This window comes from Vanessa atalanta, chromosome 9 (genome assembly GCF_905147765.1).
Source record: "Vanessa atalanta chromosome 9, ilVanAtal1.2, whole genome shotgun sequence".
Taxonomy (NCBI): domain Eukaryota; kingdom Metazoa; phylum Arthropoda; class Insecta; order Lepidoptera; family Nymphalidae; genus Vanessa; species Vanessa atalanta.
In genome coordinates, this window is record NC_061879.1 from 8193732 (window position 1) to 8214235 (window position 20504).

A 20504-nucleotide genomic window follows, 5' to 3' on the forward strand; every position below is an offset into this window, starting at 1 on the left:
CTCCGTTCCTTCGTTCACTATTAATTACATAGTACGTTGCCCTGATTTAATTATCTTATACTTAAGACTTAATTGCTTTATACGAAACAAGTTGTCGCCTGCGGCTTCGCTCGCGTTTTAGGGGTTGATTGTCATGTGCAAGGCAAAAAAGTAGCCTATGTTCTTCCTTGGAGTTCAAATTTGCTTGATACTAAATTTCATCAAAGAGCGTCAGACAGACAGACAGTTACTATCACATTTATAATATTAGTATGGATAATTTAGTTCTACTTTTATATGTAACATCAGTCCCTCATTAACCTTAAATGATAATTGAAAATTGAAATTCCTGTGAAATTATATTAAGCAAAGTTTATAAATTAAATGAATTCTAAGAAATATTTTTGGCTGCCGTTTTATTGAGGGTAAATTGTTTCGAAATTGACACATCATAACATTTGCTATCGTTGGTCTATTTAATATTTGTTTTATTATCATATACTTATTAGAATTTACTTAAAAAGTAATACTTCTTGAATTAAATTATCTTAATAAAATTAATCTATCTAAATCACATTCATTACATTTATATATTCTTTTAAGAAAACCATCCATAGTAATAGTTGCCGCAAACGAGTGAAAATATCCTAGAGAGGAGTGGTACATAAAGTAAACGTATTGTTGAATAATGTATCTTTGAACTCCTCACAAAGTAGTTCGAAAATAGAAATATATTTAAGTCATTTACTTGGTAGGGTTTCACACAAACCCGCCTGGGCAGGTACCACACGTTCATCTTATAATCTACCCCCAAATAGTAATACTTAGTATTGTTATGTTCTGGTTGAAAGTTGAATAAGCTACAGGCACAAGGGATATAACATTTTAGTTTCCAAGGGTGGTGGTGCAATGTTGAAATAAGGAATTGTAACTTATATTTAACTATGAACACTGCCTTTAAGTAGCCCACGATATAGTAATCACCACTTTTTCTACCCATATGACATTAAACAAATAAATAAACTATATCACACACTAATAGGCATGAGCCTTCACAAATAGCTTTCAATACATAAGCCAAAAATAAACAAATAATTAGAACTTCAATTTCTACGTTCATGAATATAATACGATTACGTATCACGCGTGGCTTTGACTATTTACGTAATTAGAATTGAAAATTAATTGTACAAATTTTCTAAACGGTTATACCACAAAATATTTCGATGTGAACCAATTGATACACACAACTAAATAGGTTTGAATTGTTGATGAATATCCAGCGATTATTGAAGCTACCCTTTATCGTAATAATTCACACTTTACCAACCTCAAATGTTAGTTTAATAGTTTTTAGTTGTTCAACAGAGGATATATTATTTCACAAAAGGCATGAACGATAAAAAACGAAACAAAATAGATTGGTAGGTACGGTCGACATAACAATATCCAAAATGTTAACGGTTTTTTTTTAGTTTTTGAAAAGGGTATACAAAACATGTATCTAAATAAACTGTTTTATCTATTTGAAGAATATATAACGTACTGAATGAGTTATAAACCACTTTCTTCGTCTTAAGCCGCCTACCATTAGATAAGATAGGTACTACATATACTTGTGATTACACAGGCTTACACTGCCTAGTCTTACAAAATATTTTTGCGTACAAACTGGTAAATGGGTCATATCCCAGGCAGGTTTTCATAATGTTCCACTACTAATAAAATTTAAAATAAATAGAGCGATGTAACGAAATTGCAGAATACCCCGATAATACGGCCAATGGCATTCAAAGTAAAATCCTCGATGTTAAATATACTATTATTCAAATGTGTAAAACGCAAATTCCCATCACGTAATCCAATCTCTGCAATTTTTTTTTTCCGTTTTAATGTCGTAACTTAAAAAGGGAATCCTGACAGTCAATCCTCTGAAGTTTTATGGAAAATAGGAAACTTCGTTAAAATTGCCGCAACTAAGATTAAGTTCATGACTTGAAAAATGTTCTGGTTACTTTCTTTCTACTTATATTTTTTCTAACCACTAATTATAATCGCCTCATTGTTTTAGTGATTAGCTTAAAAGGCTACAGCGTCTTAGTTCAAATCTGGCAGCCATTAATTAAGTCTTTTACGTATAAAGTCATTAAAGTATAAAATTAAAATACTTTTTCTCACGCTGCAACGTATGCAATAATCTTCGTATACAAATTCATCTCTTAGTAAATTTTCCAATTGATTTATTTTCTATTGCTATAATATATATATATATCCATGCTCATATTATATTTTCTTTTATACAAACATTTTCATAATTTTACAATACACAACAATACTTTCTAGAAAGATCTTCAAGCCATTTTGGTTTGTATTAAACACTTGAGACGTTACTCTCAACGCGTTTTAAAGTCAAGATATAATGATAATTCATATAAATGGGTCATTGCTGGCGCCCTTCTTAACACACAATAGGACTCTTTCACCTTTTCACCTAAACGATGCTATCATTGTCACTCGCAAGTACATTACTCAATACAGTTATCGAAAATCGATTTCGGAACTCGAGTTTAATGAACAATTTATATATGGATGTGTTCTAATCCCACCATAGGCTGAGGCTATATACCTAATAATAAGACAATTTACACAGTGGTTAATAGACGTAAAACACATATTGTATTTAGAAATAATAATTATTATATCTATGTACAATTACGAGTAAATAATTGAGGTATTATTTTTTATTACACTAGTTCATACCCGTATACGTATATCTGTTTTGAACAAAAATATTCTGCTACGTTTTCGTTGGGGACAAACTACTTTTAAAACTCTTTAAATTTGTATCTGAATAATGTAACTTTTATAAATGTCGTGTACAAAAGCAATAATAATTTTCAAGATTTTTAACCCTTGAAATTTCTTTATTTAAAAACCGCAACGTAATTTATTACGTACAGTTTTTATGACAGTGTTGCACAAACTTATCGATAAAGTAAGTTTACTTGGTTTGGTTTGTGCAATTTGGTAGGTACCACCCACTCTTCATATATTCCATCGCCTAGCAGCAACACCTGTATTGTTGTGTTCCGATTTGAAGGTTTAGTAAGCCAGTGTATCTAAAGGCACAAAGAACAATAACTACTACCCAACTACCCAAGAATGATGGCGCATTGGAGATATGGATATAAGGAATGATTAAAATCTACTTACCACCAAAAGGGCCATTTTTCCGTTACTTAAAAAAGTAAATCTAAGACTTAATAGCGCAAATGGTAGTTAACAGTAAATAAGCTTATTTAATAAGTCACAAGTTAAATACTTTTTTACCGAGTATTGTAAAACTTTGATTAAATAATGTAAAGACTCATTTACTGAGAGAGATAAAGTCTTCCTATAGTGAAAACCAGTGTGCTCTTGAATTTTTTCTTTGAAAATTGAATATTAGAGTTAAATTAAAACAAATATACAAAGCTAAGCCGCGAGTGATATTGAATGAATGGAAAATGAATAAGGATGAAATATAATTCTTGGAACTAGATTTAATCATTTTAGTAGCATATTTTACAGTTGTGTATTTTTTTAGAAATTAATTGGAAAGGAAAATAATTAGTCCAAATAAGTTAATTGTGATATAGAGATACAAAAAAATCGAATTCAAATTCTTTATTCAAGTAGGCTTATAAAAGCACTTTAGAATCGTCATGTTACAGTATTTAATTAAGTGCAAAGCTAACACCGGTTCGGAAAGTAGATTCTACTGAGAAGAACCAGCGAGAAACTCAGTAGTTACTATTTTCAATCATTTTAATTGCAGAGTAAGAGTAAGGTACGATTATTTTTTTAATTTTTTTTTTTCCAAGAAATCAATAAATACTAAATCCAAGCTTTTTTTATCTTTATTATATAATCTTGTTTTGAGTAGTGTGCCTTGCTTATCATTGTTTTTTTACATGAGTTTAATATTTTTAATATATATTGTGCCATGTTATAAATAGCTGTGAAATATTATAGAAACGAATACCTTGTCACAGGTAGAATGTATAAACTTTGCGTATTTGGTAACTAGGTGTTAATTATTTACCTTTCCTCATCGTTTATTTATAATAATATTATTGTAAACATATTGTGAAGCAATTGTAAGTATACCCACTTTATTAAAAAACAACCGGAAGGGTTTCAATACAAGATTTATGTAATACCTTATTCTTATTATAATAAAACGGCTTGAATATAATTTTAGGGATGTTACTTGGAAACTGGAAACATTATTTTTAATTACAAAAAAGTATTCGCAATCACTTTTGAAGGAAGCATATCTAAGGAAGGAAATGTATCTGTCTGATAACGGGACAGCTATCTTGGCTTATAGCCTAAATGGCTATAAGTGGATTTTAAATAACTCCGATTAAACTAACTAAAATACACAGATTAATTTAAGTATAGTTTGTAATTTATTTAGCTTAGTATTTGTCTGGTTCTCGGGGGCATAAATAAGTATGTGTAAGACAAATTTAAAATTTGTAGCTAAAATAGCAAAAATTTCCAGTTTAATCACAATTTCAGTTATCTGGAAAAAATGAACCAAGCCTGTCTGCAGTTAAGACATTGAGAGATGTTATAATATGCTAAAAAAAATATTTTTGAACCATTGATTACTCCATAGTTTTAGTGTTTCATCTGCAAACAGTTCTAACTTATAAAATATGATATGAAGCTCAAAAAATATAATTTGAATGTTTGCTTTTGTTTGTTTCAGCCTTTTCTTCTATTGCTTTCGTCTTTAACATTGTTTCCTTGATATGAGACGAACCTAATAAGTATACTTTTAGCGTTCTACAATATTGTCTATCCTTAAGTTAAAGTTTCAAAATAATATACTTACTTTTTACACAATCATTCATTCATATAAACGTCTTAATGTAAAGACATGGTCTCTTTGATTTCAATTCTTGTAAAAGAAACTCTACCTCGAGCAGACCCCGGTATATATTAATACAAATTAAATATATAAACGTCTGAAGTGGTTATTGAGCCTGAGGGTTTATTGACAAATCTCCATTTAAGACAAGATAATTATTATTAACACATTATCATGTTCTGTAATTTTTAATTTTCCTTTCGTAAATATTAACCCTGCAAATTTATTTGATCTTGTTCTTATTCCGTTATAAGCGTTATAATTTTCATCCACTAAGTTATATTTGTATAACCTCATCGTAATTTTAAATTTTAAAGTAAATGTAAAGAAACAGCAAGTTTCTTGTTGAAGGATTTTAATTGAAATTATATTTTCTGTAAATATGTTATAACAAACAAAATATATTGGTGAAACCATTTTTATAATGGAAACATGTTTCTGCCTGAACCTGAGATCAGGGGGCTATGACGGTTCGTCGGTTTCAATCGCTGTTTTTATATGTTGCGATTGGAACCTGTCAAAGTGACAGTTTTGCGATCATCATTGACATTTTGTTGCAACAATAATTTTATACCACCACGTTTATTATCGATAAAATTGATTTACCTGAAAGTTCTTTAAAGAAACCCTTTATTGACTTTGAATAATAATATTACAAGTTTCAATGATTTCCTTTCAATTCGTTCATGCTCCAAACTTTATATATAAAGATACAATAACAAAAATAATGACTTCGCTTTACGTAGCTATTTGCAGGTCCATCTTGTTATTTATCGAATAACTTTAAACAATTATAATTTATACTATAAGTTCTCGTTGGCAGCATGAGTGAGCCAGTGTTATTGGAGATTCAAATCATAAATGATGTTATAGTTAATAAGATATAGAGAGGTCGTTAATTTAATTAACTATAATCTTTAAATTAAAAAAGCAGCCTGTAAGTATATAAATGCTGTTCAAAGATACTACTTCGTGAAGGAAAGAGTCTGGAGAGTTTTGAAGCTGAGTGGTTAATCGAATTTTAGTGACAAAACTTATTCGAACGTATGTCGCCGAATCGTGAACACGAGATGAATTATAAATACATATTAAGTACGAGACAAGTCGTACTTGTTTGGATTCGAGACTGCAAATTTAGTTTAAGATTCACCTGATCAATCTATTAAGACATCTCAGATTGATTAAACAGTATACTTGCCAAGCAGCCTTGGCTTAAACAGTATAATATATTCAATCAGCAATACTCAGTACGTATAATATATATTATATACAATATGTTTCAGTTTAAGTTTAGTGAGTCAGTATCACTAGAGGCACATGAGATATAACATCTCAGATCCCAAAGTTGGTGGTGCAATGGCGATATAATGAATGGTAAAATTTCAACCAAAAATTGCAATTGTGACCACTAGCCCTCAGATAACCCACATATGCACATATATAACTAAAAAAAATAAGCAATCAAGATGTGTAATTACCATGGCATTTGTAATATAAATAAATCCGCTTCAAATAATATTAGATTGATGTACTCATACTTTATAATTTTTTTCTAACTAAGATATTTGTCGTGAAATTAGTATCCTAACGCCAGTTTTCTACGAAGAATTTTCTAGATTACTTTACTCGGAATTGCTCTTAAGTGCACGGAAGTTCTTCAATAGTGAATATATTTAGAAGAAATAATGTACGTAGTATAAATATAAAGAAAATACTCTATTAATTATTACGATGTATATTTAGAATTTAGCAGAAACTAAAAAAGTCGATTTTTAAATACAACTTCATTATTTTCACATGTAACATTGTAAGATTTAATTAAGCACTTTCAATACATTACTTATAATGTTTATTTATATATTAAAACTAGATTAGTAATTTTACCTTTTCATAATTTAGCGCCTCCAAGATGCGCTGTATGTCAGCCTCTTCATACAAATAAAGTATGTAGTGAGTCCATTCAGAAATGGCATTTCAACGAAACATTTCCATCAATATTTAGTCCACGTTTCGTGACTAGTGCTGTTCCATGTTTCTTTACTTTTAAAGTAAAAGGGTTCACTTCAGACATCAAAGGAAAGTTGTGAGAAACTCGCCGACTTTCAAAAGTTGTAGTAGAGTTTTTGTACCGATAATTTAGACTCGATATCTATTTAAAGTTCTTTCGGGTTTATTTCCTGATGTTACAATGTTATAGATTTTCGAGTTTCTTGAGCTGGGTTCTGTGTGTTCGTTCTTTTAGAAGAACTAGAATATTATCTTCTTGATCTCCTCAGCTATTTTTTTATAGAGCTCTTTGCTATCCTTCTAAGGTTATACGCGTTATACAACTATCAATGTTTCTTATATTTGTATAGTTTTTTTCTTGTGTTTGAATGAGCCAATCTAATTATAGAAACAAGGAATAATATTTTAGATGCCATATCAACGCATTCACTGAACAAGTTGTAGTTTGGACTTCTGACAGCGCTATTGCCTATGGGAGAAAGCGACCACTATCTTCTCTAATTTTTAAATTAAGAAATATAGTTAGAAAGATAGAAAGATGACTATATAAGAAAGGTGACTACGACCATGAAAAATACATTTGCTTGTATTAACAATTAATCTTCTGGGTAAGAACCACCCATTCATTACATTAAGTGAGTCAGTGCTACTACAGGCACGAGGAACATAACACCTTGGTTGACAAGATTGGTGGCACATTTGTGTTTAAAGGAATAATCATTTTTTCTTACCGCTCCAATGTCTGTGGTTGATGGTGAGCAGTTACCATCAGGTGGCCCATTTGCCCTGTTTCATAAAGAAATACTTAACATTGTTTTAAATTTTCATATAGATCCAATTTTATTTTTTATAACATATTTTATTAGCTAAGTTAATTGCTTTGTATTGAATCATAATAAAAATGTAAAATAAAGAGATAATGAAAATAAATTTTATGATAAATAGCTACTTCTGATGTTCTTTTAAAAAAATGTCTAATACAGATTCACACATCAGTGTTTCTAAGATCACACAATGAAAAATTAGTGTTATATTTTGGATAAATCTAATTGATAATGGATTATATATTGTGACTAAGCTAAGAAGTTTTATTTTCTTTTTATTTAATTTTAATTTTATAATACGAGTACAGTCGAATGTCATAATATGTCTTTTAATAGAAATAACTTATAACCTATTAAATGAAACAAATAGCAATTACATTGGCTTCTTTGTAATTGTTACATGCCTTTAATTAAAATAATAAGCTGTGTACGTGGTTTGTTTCTCACACGCCTTTGTCATAATGCAGTAAAATAACTTATTACACGAAATATATTGACGACATTGAATGTAAGGGTCAGTTCATATCTAGAGGTTTCAAAGCCAGTACGCATGCATATATGCATGTACCACTCATAATAACCACGTCAAACAAAATCTTTCTTTTTAGTAAAGCTCTTAATTTAACATTTTTGAATTAAATTTAATGTTACCATTGACTCGAAACGTAATTCTACTAAGAAGAACCGGCAAGGATTACTTCGTAGTTATTTTCTACCGATAATTAAATTACATAGGTGATAGAGAACAATTATTGAATTATTATCTGACTTGTATTAAAATCTTTTGTCTATGAATGTATTTAAACATGAGCTTTAAATTTATTAATAAGCAAAACTGAAAGTATTTGAGGTATTTTATTATCCCATCAAAAACATAAATGTAAAAATGAGAGCCAAGTTAAATATTATGATATATACCTTGGTTGTTGTCTTCAACGACAAAAGAAGTGAGATCTAAATTTGTGCCAAGTTAAATAGTCCTTTCTGAAATTTATTTATAACTACATAAAATATCATTTCTTCTTATAACTTGGGGTAATATATTGTTGTCTAAGGTCTGACTTGGCTAGTTCTTATATGTTTATAAACACAAATTGTAGTTTGTGTTTAGAATAACAAATTATAACTCAGAACATCTAAGAAGAATGGAGGACAGCTCAGTATTGCTTAGTTAGTATTAACGTACATTAAGAGCTGCGATGGTCCAGTCACTTGAAAACATGAATCTCAACCAGATATTGCGAGTTCATATACAGACAAGTACCATTGAATACTTGCGAGCTTAATTTGTGTTTATAATTCATTTGTAACAGGCTTAGAACTTACGAAGGCTATAATATAATTTGTATATGAGAACTAGCCAAGTCAGACCTTAGGCAACAATATATTACCCCAAGTTATAAGAAGAAATGATATTTTATGTAGTTATAAATAAATTTCAGAAAGGACTATTTAACTTGGCACAAATTTAGATCTCACTTCTTTTGTCGTTGAAGACAACAACCAAGGTATATATCATAATATTTAACTTGGCTCTCATTTTTACATTTATGTTTTTGATGGGATATCACTACTTTTTGTATATAAATTATTAGTAGGTACTTATTAATAACAAAATTAATACCAAATGGTTTTTGTTAAGATATTCTATTTTCTTATGTTTACGGGGTATAATTGTCTTTTTTTTGATACGTTCTTATTTTTCTAGTAGGTACCTCTTAAATGTTCGAGTGAATTGCCCATTCAGTGTCTGGATATTTTTTACGCGTTTTCTGTTTATACTTAATTTGCCCAAGTAGGGGTGGTATAATGTGCGCAGACGGTTGTACTCTACAATAATGCTCTCTTTTGTCTTGATTTGACTTGGACCTAAATTGATAAAATGTACTCCATCTAAGTTTTTAACTCTAGAGAGGCCAACGTAAGCCTGCTCTTTACTTAATATAGAGGAGCCTATGTCGAAAAGAGCACCATCAAAGCGAAGGTCTTGTGATTTGTGTATAGTAGTAGAATATGCTAAGCAAATAGAGAATTGTTTCCTTTGAACATATATGTACATTACTTAATATCTGTAACTTGGTTTGGCTTCTAGTTCGCAAATTAAATTATGTTTAAATTGAATTGTTATTTTACGAGCGCTATTGCTTTTGTTGACGTCCTCAATGTACTTTCTTTATTTTTCCATTGGACCCATTCACCAGTCCTTTGCTGACATCAACATGCTCGCTCGATACTGTTCTTCCAAGCAATAAGGATCCCCGTTTGTAGCGTTAGATTACAAACTTAAATCATTCCAGTTACGATATACATACTCTACTAAAATCTCACGAAACCTATTTTATTGTTGTATACTAGTATACTCAAACAAAAAATATGCAGTCGAATAGACTAGGCAGCTTCCATCGGAAGGCATTGAAATAATTCTTATGAGCGCGGTTGCCACTCGCTCAGACACGTCCGCTTTAAGGTTTAATCACAACGCTTCTATCCCGCTGCTCCGGCGTCGCGTCGCGCGCCGTGTACCGAAATGCTAATTACTATTTTTTTTTAAAGTATATATATAGATTTTGTACCATTGATGTGCGCTAAAAGCTAGTTAATAACGTAATAAATACCAAAGTCGGCTATACTAATAAGTAATAAAACAGAAAAATATTTGGATTTAAAAAACTTAAGGGTGGTATTCAACTTGTTATATATTCACGTGAAGACCTTAAAATCCACATTAAGACCGGCTGTCATAAGTTTTGATTGCATCATTTTTTTTATTACAGTTATTTACAGGAACTAAGTATATAAGTGTTCCTATAGACCCAATAAAATGAAAAATTATAATAAAATGATAAAAAATTACCAGTTTCAGATTTTTTCCTTTATATTGGCCTAATTATCTACCTGCATGCCAAATTTCAACTTTCTAGGTCACCTGGAAGTAGGTTATAGTTTTGATCTATAGGTCAGTCAGTGATAAAAATGACGATTTTTAGACGTTAATATCTAAATAACCATTTGAGATGCCTTTATTAAATTTGGAACACATATGTATCTCGCGAGTCTCAATATATGAGCCAAATTTGACACATTTATGTCAAATAGTTTTTGAGTTATGAGGAGGTCAAAAGTGGCTCCAAATGGTTCGTGTAATATTACACACGGTGCTGCACGCCAGTTCTGTTACTAGAACTTGGCTGACACGCTACCGCGTGTCTAGATAAACCTTGCCCAAGAAAACGTGTAATTAGTATATAATAAAATGACTTTACGTTGACGGAAAACTGAGTTTCTGGTGCCAAAACTTAATAGAAGATCGTCGTGGTAAAGATAAAATCGACCTTAAGACTGTGAATAAATAGGGGCCTTACATGAGAGGTTTTAAACGGCCCTCAATAGGACGAAAGCCATTATGACTTCGGGATAACGTACTTATGCCACACTTCCGAAATAATTCACTCTCTTCTCGTGATAAGCTCCAGAGCACGATATAGGACACAAATACGCAAAATGAAAAAAAAAAATTTCCATTTTTTCCGACTCCGAATTTGATCCGTATCAAAACCAAAATATACTTTTTCAATTCTTACTAATTCTTCTATCATACCCTTTCCAAGCACAGGATGTATTGACAATGGCATTGCGAAAAGTTGGTGTATAATTTTATTTTATAATCTCGTATATCATCTCTATATTACATATCTAACATTTGTTGCCGTTTTTATCAAAATCATGGATCATCATTCAATTATGGATATTATTCTAAACATAACAGACGATACCGTAAGATATTCCCTTACGGGATAATGGATGGAGTTTTCTGAAGTCTGTCTTTCACTGCCGAGAACGAAATTAATCATTAACACAAATTCAAAATAAAAACTCAATAATGGTTACAACAAGCTTAAGCTTAAGCTTCTTTTAAGATTAACGTGTTTCGATAAATTTCCAACTTCGGGAAAAATAATTTATTTTCTCTTCTTGCAAATGATTTTATATTTATGCTACTCATTAAATAGTTTTATTGTGTCGATCCTCGTGTAGCACCCATCAGTCTCAGAAGGCAATTAAGAAGTCCTTTCCGATTCTGATATGATATCGACATCTCACCTCAAATGATATCCGAGTTTGCTGTAACGAATAACCCGTTAGTGTATTAATTTTGGGTAGTCTACAATTAGCTCTATACATTTGGACTACTTAACGGGGCCGTATTAAAATTATAGTTCCAAATACCCATAAATATTCTTGGTGAATATTCCCTGCATTCTGATTTTTAAGCTGTGCTGTGGCTAAAATAAATCTGGCTACTAAATTTTAGTCAATTGTAAATTATGGTACAGTACTATTCGTTTAAAAATTTACGATTTAAGAAAAATGTAAAGTTATTGTCTAAAATTTTAAATAAGCTAAGTTTTATCAAAATTTAAAGCATAAAATTTAAAAAAATAGTCCCTATAAAGATAAGCCTTTCGATATTGTTAGAACATAGGAAGTTTATTGATGTGTCCGATCTTACACAGGTATTATCAAAAACAATTGTGACCGGTCATTATAAAGGTCATCTTCAGGTAACTCATCGCTTTCTAGACGGTGGTACAACATCGTGAGAGCCCTTCAATGTTCCCATCATTTCAAAGCCTAGAGCGCATTAGGAAGGGCAGTGTTTTCACCGTCCTGATGAAGAACGTCGGTGTACTGACAGACTGTCTCTTTATATTCGACAGAATATTCAATCGCGAAGGTGTGCTGAGACCGTTGCCAAGCGTCACGTAAACGTTTCATTCTGCGAATGTGCACTCTTACACAATCATTCTTGCTGACATTATAAACGATAAAAAATAGTCAACTACTAACCAAACCAGCTATGCTTAGAATCGAGTCGTATAAAACAAAAAATTGAAGGGAAGAGATACTACCATTTAAGCCAATTTTTAACATTAAATAAAATATCACGAGCAAAAGTACATGCATTTCACATTATAGTGCCTGGCAGAGTATGAATGTTTGCTATTTTAGCTGGAAACTACTGATTCTATAAAATGAGATTCATTTTAGACGTTGTTGACTGTATACTGGGAAACGTATATTTTCTGAAACATTTAGCTAGATTTTTGATATAAAATGAATTTTAAAACGAAAATGGCGCATTGTCTTCAACCATCTAAATTTGACATAAAAATAGAATAAAAAAGTGAACGTCTTCATTGCGTATAATATAATCTACTATTTCTAGTACAAGTTTACAATGTTAATACTAGTCCTAGAAAAGATTCCTTTATAAAAATGCACATTACGTTCTACGCCGAATTTGTACGTCCGATACATTTCGAGTGACATCTATTCTATGAGTAAATTAAAGTTTATATTAATAATGTTAGAAATATATCTTTAAAATGAAATTTATATGTATATATATCGTATATATAGCGTAAGCCGATTTTTAATTATTTATATACATTTATTATTTAATTAATTTTAGAAAGTGGTTAAAGAAGTTACTGGGCGTTTAGAGAGCGGTACTAGGGCTATATATGAAAAAAAATGAAAAACGTAAACAAAATTAAAGTAAATTTTTATCGACAAATTCAAATTCTAACTGAACTAATGAATACTACTTGACATTTAAATTTTAATTTAAAAAATGTCATCTACATTTGGCGCCAAAAAGGTGACTTGCAGTTAAAAATTAAATTAAATCAAAACAAAACCTGCTATCGCTTTCCAAATTGCTAAAATATCTTTAAAGTAAACGCGAAGTTTTGCGGGTGTTCCACTTGTTTAAGTTAATTGCTATAATTTTCTAGTCAAATTGCACGTATTCATCAAACATATGCAATATTATCATCTTCCACAACAATGCGCATTGCGATGCTATTTATCACGAGGCTAAAAGTAGCTTTCTTTGCTCAGACGAAGGTTTCAAAATTGTCCTTATAGTTCTATATATATTTGTTCTATAGGCGCAACGAGAATGTTCGAACTTCTCTTGACTGACTTCAATACCTTTTCTGTCTCTACCTGGCTCTATATATAATACCTATATATATTTTATATCATTTACATTCGTGCTATTTACTCGTATATGTCTAAAATTACAACATGATTATAAATTTCGGAAACATAATAATCAACTATTTTTATTAACAATTTTGATAAATAATAATCAATTCACAAATTAATTTGCACATTATCTACACGTAAACACAAAGTGAAACAGTTAGTAATACAATATTTCCGATCATATTAAAACAAACGCCTAGTCTCTAATTAAAATAACGAGCGTATGAATAAATGAGTATTTTCGCAATTAGCTGTAAACATTATTTAACTTTGAAAAATTTCATAGACTAGGTACTAGTATACGTTTGTAATTAAATATTCCAAACTAATGAGAATTTCTTATCTCTGTTCAAAAATAATCTCAGTCTAGCTAATAACTGAAATGCATTGCAAAGCTAATTTCCAACCAATAAAACAATATGTGTAGCGCGGGCGCTGAAAGAATTTGCTATATACATGTATATATATATAAAGGCGAGAGATCACCTTTGTCAGGATTAGCCATGATTTATGACACGTGGATGCAATCGGATAACAAGATAAAACGTCAAAATCAATTGTATAACCAATTTACTTCTTCAAATATAATTAAAATCAGTGTTTAGTCCAAAAATCAAGTTAACAGTCTCAATAATCTCTTTATATCACAAATATCACAATTAACAAAAACTATCGTAGATTACACGAAACAAAAGCGATTCGTCTTATTTGCGGTGCATTTACGATGACGGTTTCTCTTCCCAGTTGAATGCCGCCATTATGTCTGCGCTAACCATCCACACGACGCTCAGCTAGATTTTGACAGTGACGAGTAGTTGTCAAATCTAGTTCCGACGTAATTCAAATTATGGCGCTACGAATGCGCCTTCATATATATTATTAATCATTTAAACTTGAACTTTATAATTAATTAAATAATGCTTAAGACTTTTGATTTTAAAGAAAGGTTATACTTGGAAGTTAGGGTAATAAATTACAATACGCTGTAAATTTAAATAACTGATGAATTTAAACTACATGATATGGTTCTTATTGTATTGGACACGGAACCCTAAAATAAATTATAAGTCTGCGCAAAACTATCTTTTAGAACACAATGCTTAATAAAATTGTTGGTAATTGACGTATTATTTCGAGCGTATTATTATTATTATTATAAGTATAATATGTAAATTATAAACATATGTGCATTTTAATTTTTCTAAACATAATTAAATAAAAATTTCATATATATAATAATTATTTATTATACATATTTTTGAATAATTTAAAATCATACGAGTTGATATAAAATATGGGTTACGATTATTATTTGTAAGTACGTAAAAATATACTAACAAGTTAATTTTAAAAATGCTTAAATTGCTTTTCCTTGATTTTAAGTACATTTTATTTTCATTAAAAAGATTGCCTCGAAATATTATACTATGACCCCATGCTAGTCAAAAGATTATATGGTATACTGATTATTATAATTTTACTAAAAAGACAACTTTTTTTTCCCTAGCTAATTTTTTTAGCCTACGTTATATTGAGCTCTTTCTGGTATTATCTTTCGCTTGTCATCCCATCTATTTAAGTTTAACACGCACTTTTATAATACTGCATGAATAAAAACCTTTCCTGATGACAACCTTTCTTGGTATTTTTTTTTCTAATTTCATTTCCTACCACTGTTCGGGCGGTTGAGGTGACGAAGTCAGTAATATGCACTTTCCAAAATATCGTTTAATCGGTTTCCTCTTAAGCTCGAGTGACTCTTTTCTATTATTAACTGTTTTTAATATTTCAGATCGCCGCCATTAAATCAATTATTTTATCGTTTCATGGCTAACATGATGAGCTATTTCAGTGTTGGTAAAAGAACCGCTTGGGGTTATAAAAAAAATACAAGAATGCAAGTGATTAACAGCAGGATTATGACCACGTTCGCTCCTTTGTGCGGTATCTCACAAATCGTTTATTTGTACATCAATTATTCTGAATTAACATTCGATATATTGGGTATAATATTTTCTATTTTACCTGCTACGTTTTTAGCAAATGTAAGTGAAAAAATAATATTATCTTACCTGAATAATTGAAAAAACACGACATCATCCTGAACAGATTTTAAAGAATTGGTGTGGTTAGAAAACCAAACTTTTAATTGTTATGAGTAAAGAAGCTCACATACGTATAGACATTCACTTAGAAACAAGTCCTATTTTGGCATACGCGTAAAAAGAAAACCTAGTAAATAGTTTTTTTTTTTGTCATGTTCTTTCATTTTATTGATGTAAGGTAACTTGATCAAGTGCGATTTCATATCGAAAAAAATATTCGACAGCTTTAAAATAATATTGTATCTATTAATTGCAGGTGAATATATATTCAGCTAAAATGAAAAGCTATGAACGAATTTCAGAAAACTTCTTGCAAAAAGTTCATTTATACAATATATATGCGGAAACAAAAAGTGAATTCATTAAGAAAGTAAGAATAATAATATATTCATAGTGACGTACGTATAATACAAAAATTGACAGATCTGTGGAGCTATTCTGTAACAAGAACGTAACTCACTGCAGAACACGAGCGTGAAATGTCAGATGGCGATATATGAGACTGACTATAATAATAATATTATTTATAGGATACGCATATCAAAATGGCGTATCACCGCAAGTAGGTAGTCAATAATTCACTAGTGAGATACGAAGTGAATTCTTAGAGAATCGCAATACAGTGTATCTAATAATTTATTCCGTTAGAATAGATGCAAGACGATTAAGGTAGTAGGAACTATAATATATGCACCGTAACTGCTATTGATCTTGTCAGTCTCCACCAGCTATAATTAGAATAGGAAAAAAAAAACAATTTTTGATACACAATGGTTGCACAAATTGCGCTCACTTCAAGCTCCAGTAAATTGACATTTCGAACAGCTATGAACTCACGAGAGCCCAACTCGCGTTTTTGACAAGTTCATGACAATCAAAATCGTACATGCCACGGTTGATCGTGCAATGCTGGTGCACACTCTTTGGTTATCGATAAGTGTGTGACATTAAAACAGAAAGAGGGTTTTATGATACATACACTGCGGACTGGCAAATGTATCTCCTTAATTATAATTAATGTGATTTCGATATATAAATATTTCTATTGTCATATTATCATATCACACTGCAAGAAAAAAATATAATCATTCCTCGTGATGTGACCAAAAACCTTCTAACTAAGATATTATGCCCCTTGTGCCTGTAGTTTACTCACCCTTTAACCCGAGACGCAACACGTGTGGCAGTAGAATAAATGGTCTGTAGCAAACCCGTCTAGGTAGGTACCACCCACTCATCAGATATTCTGCTACCAAGCAGCAATACTTGGTATTGCGTCGTTCCGGTTTGAAGGCTGAGTGAGCCAGTACAACTACAGGCACAAGGGAAATAACATCTTCACCTACCTTCTACATAAAAAAACGAATGTAAATTTAAAACACATTTTATTACATCCCACGAGACCGATAGTATTATTCTTTGGGGCTCAGTTTTAACTATCCCTTGAGATTATTGTCATTTTCCACTATAAATTATTCTATTTGTGTATTCAAGGAATAGCCTAACATATTGACATTCAAAGTAATCCTTCGTGTCGCACCTGAGGGATATATACAAAAATGATAGCAAAAAGAAATACTTTATTTTTAAAAGTCGCGATTTTATTGCTCCCCTATAAGTAACTTTCAACAAATAACTATGCAAAGTCTTAAATTTCAAATTGTTTGTTTTTCATAATTATATATCTCGATTTAAATACCAGTCTTCCTGAACAAAGTGGCGACGGTTGCGCTGCTTTTGACTTATTTAAATTAATGAAAATCCTATTATAACAATATAAAAATATGGATAGAGACTTATAGAACACGCCAATAATGCCAATTTGGATATGAGAATTGATGATATTCTATATAGAATATTAGTATAAATAATTAATTTGTTTGTTTAAAAATTAAGTACGATGTGATGATGATCACCCAGATGTACTAGTATGTTGGCTAGTTAGGTAGCCTTTTTAAATATTCTAATATAATACGCGGCTAATCCAGGCTTACTGAAATCGTAGTGACTTCTCTGAATTGGATAAATTAAACAAATATTTGGAAATTGTAACTATATTTCAAAATTATTATCAAGGAATACAAATTGATCAAATTGCCTCTAAACATTTATAATCCGTGTCGTTATCAAACTTCTTTGATCCTGTTCATTAATTTAATTCAATCCGAATTATTGGTTTCAATACTTCTTTTAATTGATGATTTAATGTTATTATAATAAAGGGCCTTAATGGATCCAGAAATTTAGTTTTAAAATAATAGGTAGATTTAATTTTTAGGTAAAACGTTATATCATATAAAGACATTTGTGTTTTTTTTTTTACAGAAATTAATTAATTTGGAACGAATATCACGTTGGAGTTCATTCTACTTAATATTTTTCTTTTTTTCTAATTCCTTCGCATGGATAATAGTAACAGCGGTAAATAATTACAACAACAAAGAATTAGTCTTGAATCATACAGTGAGACTACAAACTTCCCTCTTTATGTGGATGCCATTTGATTACGGCTACAATTACCAGAACTGGTTTATAATTCATTTAATAAACTGTTACACGGTACTTAATGGAGTATCATCAATGATGATTTTTCAATGTATAAATTATATGTTTGTCTTCAACATAATCGGTCACATTCAAATTTTGAAACATTTACTTATGACAATCTCGGATGATTTGAGTGACGATGAAGTTCATACGAAACTTGGTCAAATAGTCGACTACAGTAACTTTATAATCGGGTAAGTTTTAAATAATATTATGGTGAGTACTATAGTAAAATGTAACATAATTTTTCAAATATTTTACCGGAATTGCAGTGTTTTTAAGGACGTACAACATGCATTCGGATATAATGTCGCTGCTAACTATTTACAAAACTTATTTGGAAACAGTGTATTTATGTACCAATTAATGTACGGGGTATGTATAGTTTTTAGTTATTCATATTTTTTTTATTCATTGGACAGTCGACTGCCTAGTTGGCCTAGTGGCTAGATATAATGCCACAGAGCCCGTGGTTCTGGATTCATACCCCAGGGTGGGAAGATAAAAAGATATGGGTTATTTTGTCGAAAAAATCTCAGCATCGATCGTGTTGGATTAACCGTCCCATCGGACTATGACAGTGAGGGGTTAGCAGATTGTCCCTGTGTTTATGCTCTCACTTTTGCTTCACTAAAATATGTTCTGAGTAGTTGACTTTTCACTCTTGAGAATGTCCATCGAAATCACTCAAGACGACATCATCATTAGATAATGTAAATTGATAATAGTTTCGTCAGTAACATTCAAATAAAGTCTCTTATTAAAGTTATAATGAGATTCCTACATATGCTTGACATGGTATATAATAATTGACATATATAGCTACATGACAATAAATGCTCTTAAGAGACAAGGAGATCATTAATTATTCTTATCCCAACAGTGGAAAATTTACAACCTGCAAATTTTACTTTAAGCAAATAAATATGTGCAATTACTTTTGAGTTTCTTGTCAGATATTCTGATTAGAATCTGCAATACTAGTCTTATTTACCAATTCAAAAATGATTGCAAGACGTTACTTAATAAAAATATACATTTTGATTCGATTCATTACACTTGCCTTAATCGTCGTCTTAATTTTATTATTAGAATATAAAAATAATAATTTTAAGGGTAAAGAGAGCATGATGCTATATGTGGGAATGATCCTTGCATACACTGGTGGACCGATTATTCTATCTTTCGTTCTTGAAGAAATAAAACGGCAGGTAAGAATTTTTCGAAATGTTATACGTGGTATTTAGAATTAGACTAAGACTGTGGTAGATAGAGGTAGATCTGTGTGTTGGATGATAAGTACAAAGAAATTAGAATATAAATAAAAATTGAAGACTAATGAATAGAGAGAGATTGAAGTTGTTGGTCCAACTAGTTTATATATGTGCTTCTCAATCTTTAATAGCAGCCCAGTATTAGAAAGACCAGAAAAACATGTAGAGCCTATACTATTTCACCTGATTTATAATATTCAGATTGCTGTATCATTGGATTATGAATGCCTGTTGATAATGCAAACAATTGTGCAATATATATAGTAAAACTACCTTACGAACGTATAGAACCAAAAATTTTATTTTATATATAAATTGTGGATACTATTATCTGTCTATAAGAAATATCATAAGGCTCTTCTTAGAAATATTAAGTGTACCTCATATTGTCAATGCTCTATCAATCTTGAGACCCTTTTGTTTTTTACAATTATAAATAACTGTATTCGAATTTATTACTAATAAATGAATAGCTTAAAAAACTAAAAAATACGCTTTTAACACGCACTAAAAATTACAAATGGTGCGTCTTGTCCAAAAAAAAATAGCTTAAAAAACTAAAAAACAAGGTTTTAGCACGCACTAAAAATTACAAAAGCAAATCCTTTAATTTAATACCCTTATCATGGGGGAGCATTCAAATAGTCAATACGCCATCTTTGACGTCGGCCATATTGGATTTAAGTCATGTGACTATTTTTTTCGTATTCCTGACAGCAAACCGTTTCATTTGATATCCATATCATGGGGGTCAATTTCAAACAAACAGTCCACCATCTTGGGGAGGCCGCCA

General features: G+C 30.6%; 1 protein-coding gene across 1 annotated transcript in view; it reads left to right on the forward strand.

Moving 5' to 3' along the window:
• LOC125066425 overlaps positions 1 to 20504 on the forward strand; it is an 87919-nt gene that overhangs the window by 66200 nt on the left and 1215 nt on the right. The window contains exons 2-6 of the mRNA XM_047674494.1: positions 15578 to 15830; positions 16147 to 16260; positions 18216 to 18631; positions 18710 to 18812; positions 19553 to 19648. Coding sequence (XP_047530450.1) covers positions 15578 to 15830; positions 16147 to 16260; positions 18216 to 18631; positions 18710 to 18812; positions 19553 to 19648 — 982 coding nt within the window. The remainder of the gene's footprint in view (positions 1 to 15577; positions 15831 to 16146; positions 16261 to 18215; positions 18632 to 18709; positions 18813 to 19552; positions 19649 to 20504) is intronic.